This window comes from Seriola lalandi, unplaced genomic scaffold, assembly GCF_002814215.2.
Source record: "Seriola lalandi dorsalis isolate HSWRI2012SDOR001 ecotype SW California unplaced genomic scaffold, Sedor1 jcf7180002054427, whole genome shotgun sequence".
Classification (NCBI taxonomy): domain Eukaryota; kingdom Metazoa; phylum Chordata; class Actinopteri; order Carangiformes; family Carangidae; genus Seriola; species Seriola lalandi.
Window position 1 is genome coordinate 230,291 of NW_019524980.1, and position 7,745 is coordinate 238,035.

The 7,745-nt window shown below is 41.3% G+C and overlaps 2 protein-coding genes across 2 annotated transcripts in view; one reads left to right on the forward strand and one right to left on the reverse strand.

Moving 5' to 3' along the window:
- The first annotated feature begins 648 nt into the window (after window positions 1-648).
- selenom (selenoprotein M) lies at window positions 649-3,745 on the forward strand. The gene is made up of 5 exons (XM_023410637.2): window positions 649-855; window positions 1,672-1,707; window positions 1,915-1,949; window positions 2,068-2,146; window positions 2,967-3,745. The coding sequence occupies exons 1-5, from the start codon at window positions 760-762 to the stop codon at window positions 3,195-3,197; spliced, it is 477 nt and encodes a 158-aa protein (XP_023266405.1). The 5' UTR covers window positions 649-759; the 3' UTR covers window positions 3,198-3,745.
- Window positions 3,746-3,911: 166 nt separating this feature from the next.
- The window catches only part of smtnb (smoothelin b), a 48,806-nt gene continuing 44,972 nt past the window's right edge, over window positions 3,912-7,745 (reverse strand). The window contains exon 20 of the mRNA XM_023410646.2: window positions 3,912-5,714. Within this exon, the coding sequence (XP_023266414.1) occupies window positions 5,561-5,714 (154 nt within the window). The 3' untranslated portion in view covers window positions 3,912-5,560. The remainder of the gene's footprint in view (window positions 5,715-7,745) is intronic.

Here is a 7,745-nt window from a genome sequence, read left to right on the forward strand (position 1 = left end):
TGACAGGAGTCTCACCTTGCTAAACCTGGGATCACGTGACTCACTTTGTAACCCAGCAAACAGGTTACCCTCGTTCCCTAAAGGTTCTATGAAGGTTCTACAAACATAAACCCCAAGAAACGTGACGCAAACCACGTATTTCTGCCTAAAATGAAAGTTCGCGGCGGGATCCAGCGAATATTCTCGCTGTCTTCAGCGAACGTTCGCGGATCCGAAAATTGTTCGCTGGTTATAGAGCGTCCTATATCAGTGTGTGAGTAAACTCGAAAGGAGTTTACCACATTCTTCGCTACATGTAGGGAATCGTAATATAATGCAATAATGTTTGTATCATATCTTTATTACAGTACCTGATCGTTGTTTCTAAATATAAAACAGCCCACCTGCCACCTTGCAGGGGCATAAACAGGAGAATATGTCTGCAGTATGTCGATTTGTTTATGGTTTTATTGAGCACTCTCTTTCCTTTTAACATTTACGAGGATTAACCATAGATTGTGCATCAAATCTGTATGGGATTTACTGTATCTTGATGGGGATCTCGCAGATAACCAATGAGCGCCGTCTCCACGCCTCATTCTCTCATCTGGGAGAAATATTTGACGTGGCAAGAGGTCCGGACGTGACATAGCTTACATCATCTCCCCTCCTCCTCCCCCCTCTTCCCCGCTTGCTCAGTTACCTACAAGCCTCTGCAGGTACTGGTCCCGGAGCAGAGCGATCGAGTCCTGGTCCGCGATCTGATCCGGGGGGGAAATAATGTGGCTGATCCTGTTGGCCAGTTTACTTCACTGCGCTTCGGCCTACGATGTGGATATGAAGAAACTGGAGGGGCTGGCAAAAGCGAGGGTGGAGGTACATTACAGCTTCTTTATGCCACGCTTCATACATGAAAGTGGGCTGAAATATATTCAGAGTGACAGTTTCTGAATCAGATTAGTTTAAATGTATGAGTGGATGCGCTTTATTTCTCAGATCTATGTGTTTGGCGCATGCGTGAGTCTTCTATGGGAGTGGATGGAGCTATAGTAAACTCCACTTGTTTATACTACACAACCAAGGACACTAGCTGTGTAGACTGGAATTCGCATTTTATTGTTGTGATAACCATAAAAACTAGTGCACATTGGCTTGGTGGTGATTTTAAGATGGAAAAAAGGGCTCAGGGTCTGTTACCGGGGGTCACAGAGTCCTACACAAAAGTTTCTGAAACTCTAACCCTCTTTTTGTGAGAAAACATGCAGTCTTTCCCCAGGGTGTCACCCAATCACCAACTTGCCTGAAGCACTGAAGCAAAGCATATTATCTGATGCTATTGTTGTGTAAGTCATACTTGCTACTACATAGGCCTACTTGAGGCTCAGATTTCTGCAAAATTGGGTTAGGCATCTCTCCCAGAGGCCTACTTAATTCTGTGCTGTGTGCAGAGGGTGCAACGTTTCAGTGATAGGAAAATGAGATACACTCGCTGAGGTGTTTTTGAACAAGGAACCTAACACTAAAACTGCAGCAAAGGAGCTGCTATGAAGGAAAATATGCAGAAAGACACATTTCAGTAGCCACAACATTACAATGAGATTATCTTATTCTTAATCTAGGTGATGTCTCATTTCCTATTTATGAGAGCTGCTTATAACAATTTCCCCTGTCTTATGTTTTGTCTCTCTTCAGACGTGTGGTGGATGACAGCTGAACAGGCTCAGAGAGGTAAGTTACCCTCTGTTATGTAATCAACGGGAACAGAACAGGCAACACACACCGAGAGCCGGTGTCAGAGGCGGACTGAAGACTAATCCCTGCCTGAAAGTGTTTGCCGTCTGAAAAAACATTTCATGTTTTTCACATAATCCCTGAAAGATCTGTCACTGAAACCAGCCCTGAGTGAAAAACATTAATCTCCACCTCTGTCTGCAGGTCAAAGCCTTTGTGGTCCAGGATATTCCTCTTTAGTATCCTTTTCATTCATGTACATCGCCATTACATGCTCTTAAGTACATCTGTTCATAAACTGCCTGAAAAAATCCAGCGTTTGGTCTCGGTGCCGCTTCTTGACAGTCACTACTTCAGCCACAACCTGGTGATGAAGCACATTCCTGGGGCCGACCCTGAGCTTGTCCTCCTGAACCACTATTTTGAAGAGCTGGATGTAAGTCTCATTTGCCACGTATTTATTGTTTTTGAAATATATAAAAACCCCTATATGTTGAATTTAAAAAAATACAGTAGCATCTGTAAAATGATCTTGATGGCTTGAAGTCAAAATCAGCCCATGCAGATAAAAACCATTGCAGTCTATTAGACAGCAAGGGGGCTGTGGCATACATCGTTGTTTAGGACAGTGTCATATCAAACCAGTCAGTTTTAAAATTCTACACATGTGGGCTTTGTGCATCATTTTGAAATTTTTGAAGAACCTTTGTTTTATCATTTTCCAAAAGTGAAATAAAAGAAAAATGATGCAATTAAAAAAAATCCATATATTTGGCCACCTGGGGGCAGAAAACTATCCACAGCACCTCTTTAAAAGGTGGTGGTAAATTAGTGAGCAAACAGCTGCCTATGCATTCATCAAGCAAACATGGAGAAACACAAGCATAAATTTCATAATATTAATTTAACCAGTTCCTGAGGGAAATATATTGCTCTATGCTGAAGGGAACTGTAGAGTCAGGTGATAAGTCTGTGGGTTCATCACAATAAGCGACCTCTTTCACATTACACACAGTTATTTGACCCACTGTTAATATATAAATATGGAATTGTGCAGCTTTAACTTTTCCTTTCATAATTAAATCTGCATTTAATTTTAACCCCATCAGTGTTGATCTCAGTGTTGGTAAAACAGCTCATTGTCACACAATGTACTGTCATATTGAATGTACTGTATATTGCAGTTACTCATTAACAGTGAGGGAAAAGTAAGTTTACAATGGAATTATCCTTTAACCTTTGTGCTTCCTCCACAGCGGATTGCCTTGTCTGACATGACCCGCTCTGAGATTAATGAGCTGCTGGAGAAACTGGGTTTCTACAAGAAGGCTCAACCTGAGGACGAGGTACCGGAAGAGTTTCGCTTCTCTCCGGCCAAAGACAGCCCGTTTAAAGACGACCCGGCTCACAAACCTTCCACTTCTTCTCTTGCCACAGAGAACACCTCCTCAGAGCCCAACGCAGAAGTCAAGCGCACTGACCTATAACCTGTCCAAGTGCAGAAAAGTAGGAATATAACGGTACCACTCTTCCCCATAGCTGCTCCACGACCAGCTGGTTTTTGCAGTTGATGACAGAAATGTTTGTCACTTCAGAATAAGACCAGAAGATCGTGGATCAGTCCTTGGGGAAAGACAAAATCTTAGCATCAGCAAAAGACCTTTTAAAAGGTCCAGTCTGAATTTGCACATGTTGTGTTTTTTTTTTTTTTTTTTTTAGCAGTCATAAAAAACCCAACAGGCCGCTTTGTGATTGCTTTTCTACTCTCCACACAAAGACTGGCAGTGTGTTTGTTATATTTTGTCTTTTGGTTCATCATGTGTCAGCTGTCTTCAGCACCTTCGCCTGTCTTGAGTTCTCTTGTGTGTCTTATTACTTCCTACCTACTGTGAAACAGAATGAAGCCCCAGGCTGAAAATCGTGCGACTGGCCTGAGGTTGATGCTACGTGCTCTGGTGGGCTGGACTCATACACACAGGAGGATTCAAGTGGAAGTGCAGTAAAAGAATAAAATAATAAAATATCTGAAAAAAAATTGATCTCTAGTTCTTGTTGCGTTGAATATTTATGTTCTCTTGTCCATTTCCTTTTACACTCCAAAGTGTAAGATTTCAATAGGTCGAGTATGAATGTGCATGGCACAGGAATAAGTGGGTGCGGTTTTATGAGACGATTCAGAGCAATAATTCCCCACAAAGGCATTTGTTTCTCAAACTGGTTTAATTGTTAATTCACATTTAACTGTGGTGCAGAGAAACATGAAATTATAACGTGTTTAAGGTCTTATATACAGCGGTCACTGCTTGGTGGAAGGTATTCGTTTTTCAGTTTCTCAGCAGTGGAATAATTATCAAATAATTTCTCTAAGTCTACTAACACAGAGCTATAAGAAATAAGTTTCACCAAAATCAGCTCTGTAACCAAATTTTAGACATCTTCTCATAGGAACCTTAATTTTACAAGCAGAATAGAAATCTTCATTCAAAAAAAGTCTCCTTAGCTTCATGTTGTAAAATATACAATCGGCAGTTATGTTCAGTCATGATTACTCATGTTTAAACTGAGAGCTTTCATCAGGTCCATGAACTTGTCCAAAAAGCGACACCAATTTTGTTTCACAAAACATCGTCGTAGCTTGAGCTTAATGACTTACTTTAAACAAAACTTTTAAAAGTATAATGTACACACTAAGAAAATTAAAAAAAACAAAAAACAGATATATATATAAAAAAAAAAATCCATCCAAGCATAAATAAGGAGCCCTCTGAAAGAGCTGTGTGTGAGTGTGTTTGGCAGGGTGTGGCAGTGATGCTGTCAGTCAAGCAGTAAGAAACAGGATACAACTCAGCTGTACGACATCAGACTGCAACCAACTCCTCTTGTGTTCTTTCTACCTGGATTGAAAAAAACATGCTTGACTGCAAACACTTTTGCCTTTGGAATAATATGATGATACAGTAATACAATTTCTCAGTAGCACTGTTGAGTTCAGAAAGGTGAGATTACTCAGCGCTGGACTCCAACATAACAACAGCAAAACAATGTTGAATCCATTCGAGGAAAAAACATCTCTGTGCTCATGCATTAAGTAATAATATGCTAACTGATTATATCAACATGAAAATAATAACTTAAAATTAACTTAAAATTGTTCAAGCAACCAGAGTTTGGTAAAAATGAAAAAGTACCAAAATGAAAACCAAATAATGAACTATATGGGCTGGGTATATTTTTCTTCTTCAGTAGAATTATCAACAGCAAAGTGAACAAATGACAATAATTACAAAAGTGTAGCAGAGAAAAATGTAGGTATAAATATTTCAAAAGGGGAAATATTGAAAATATATGATATATTATATATGATATATATATATCATATATAATATATAATATGAATTAATAAAATGTTTTCTCTTTTTTCTCGTTTTGCAGTACACTAGTGTACTGACACAGCTACTGTACGTTAAACATTACCTGATACAAAGCTGAGTACAAAAAGTATGTAAAATTTTAAAGCCTAAAAGGTAGTCTTATAAAAACTTTGGTGTTCTCTTGCTGGAGAAAGGTGGACTCTGAGTTAACAATGTGTGTCCCGAAGAGAACTGAAATAATGAATACACATCACCACTGCCGACACAGATAAACTGACACACAAACACATACACAATCACTCACACACACACACACGTTATCCCCAACTTGTCCATCGGAGATGTGCAAGTCTGTGACCAAGCCTATCAGAGCGGAGGCAGTCATCAGGTGACGATGGAGCTGGGGGAAGGGTCAGGGCTGGTGAAGGTAAGAAGGGGAAGGGGGTGCACATGGAGGTTGAGCGCTCACTGAGCACAGGTCAGAGGTCACAGGGCCGACCCATGGACATCTCGTATCTGCGCAGGTGGTTGACCAGAGACTGTACGTAGGTGAAGACACATTTGGAGTCGGGTTTGTTACCCATGATCATCATGTCCTCCACTTCCAGCAAAGGCATGCAGTTGGCGTGTGTCCTGAAGAACAGGCATATAAGACAGAGTGTATGAGAAAGAGGAGGATGAAGAGACAGGATGGGAGAGGACCACAGATGAGTAGGGAGGACGACATTCTCTTCAGATCTCCAAACCATCATGTTCAGGCATTATTACTCATAATGATTCACTCATAAGGTGCTTTTTCATGATAAACCACTGTGTGGAAAAAACCCTTATAAAAAAACTTGATTGATGCATGATTGTATTTCAATAAACTGCTTTAGGAGCAGACTTCACATGAGTGATGCAGAGAGTGAACACCGGGTGGCATTATCTCCACATACTGTAATCCCTCGGAGACATCCTACACAAACAAAGAGTAGAGTAACAGGAGGCGCACAGGGGTAAATCTCTTGCACGACAAAATAAATGTAAACAACCTCACATCTGTTTTGTTATTTAAGGAAACGTAGACAGAGGTCATTCTGTACTGCTCTATTACAGTATCTTAAAAAGTTTTACGAGCCAAATGAATAAACACCTTTAAAGTCACGCTTGACAAAAAGTCAGTGGACAACACAGCCTTTCTTCCAATTCTCTGCTTTGTTTCTTAACTCCTCTGTTTTAAACATTGTGATACAGCAGTTCCTTTTAAAGTGCTGAGCTGCAGATGGTCCTGGCTCTCTGCCTGGGCCATAGTCTGGCTATGCAGAAATGCACGCACACACACACACACACACACACACACACACACACACACACACACACACACACACACACACACACACATCTACCATGTTTGGTACTTTGGACCTCGGTAGCTTCAGATTAACATGAAGGATCAAATATCGAAATGTAGCCTATAAAGGAGTTTTCTGACCCACCACGTTTGATATACATCCCATCAGCTGGTAAAAACATGCAGTTACACACATTCATACGCACACACACAGATTCATACGCGCGCGCACACACACACACACACACACACACACACACACACACACACACACACACACACACACACACACACTCTCCACCCCTTTATGTCTGTCAGAACCAAAGTGAAGTTCCTTCATAGGTTTGTCCCCTCTCTCACCATGGGTTCAGTTTTAGGTCGGGCGCGACTCTAGGAGGAGTTTTTGGTTTTAACCAGGCCCTTCGTCACCAGGCCCCTGTAGAACTCCTGCAGATACGTGTACACACACTTCCAATCGGGCTCGCGCATCTTCACCATGTCGTCCACATCCAACAGCTGGGGACAGTCCACTAGTTTCCTGCGGCCACGCCCAGCGGGGGGGGGAGGAAAAAAAGGGGGAGGACGGGGAAAGGAAGGAAAGAAATACCCAAACAGGAAGGAACGAGTGAAGTACAGATAAAAAGAGACAGAAGGAACAGGACAGAGATAATGGACAAAGAGTGGGAAAGAAAGGAAGGAGGAGGAGGAAGGGAAAAAAAACAGATAAAGCAGTGAGCAGCCAAATGTAAAAGGTCCAGAGTGAAAAGACAGAGGGAGAGAGAGAGGACACAAAAAGAAAGAATAACATTACATTCTCTGTGTTCACAAATATATCCATGAGTTGACATGCTTCATGAACATCATGATACGAACAGTTTGTGGCACACACTTATACATGAGTCAAAACAAAATGTCAAATGAGCGTCAGGGGACGCTCATTTAGCCCTTTTGTTTGTTGTTGTTTTTTTCTGTGCACTACGACAAGAGACTTTTGGCCATTTCAATACTACTATGTTCAGTCAGAAACACAAAACACAATGAAAAAAACAACAAGGAGTCTGCAAAATAAAACACACACAAGGATACAACCATATGGTGACTCTACAAAAAAAAAAAAAGCACACTGGTGCACAGGAGTGAGTGTGTGTGTGTGTGAATGTGTGTGTTGGGATTCCAGATGACAACAAACTGTTGGGAGGATCAGGAGTGCCAGAGGAAGTGAGTGATGGTGCAACACAAAGGTGGAAAGACAGGGGGCTGTGGTTGAGTGAATATAAATCCTTACTATAAACATCGACATGGACATTATCCTACTGAGAGCATGTGAACAC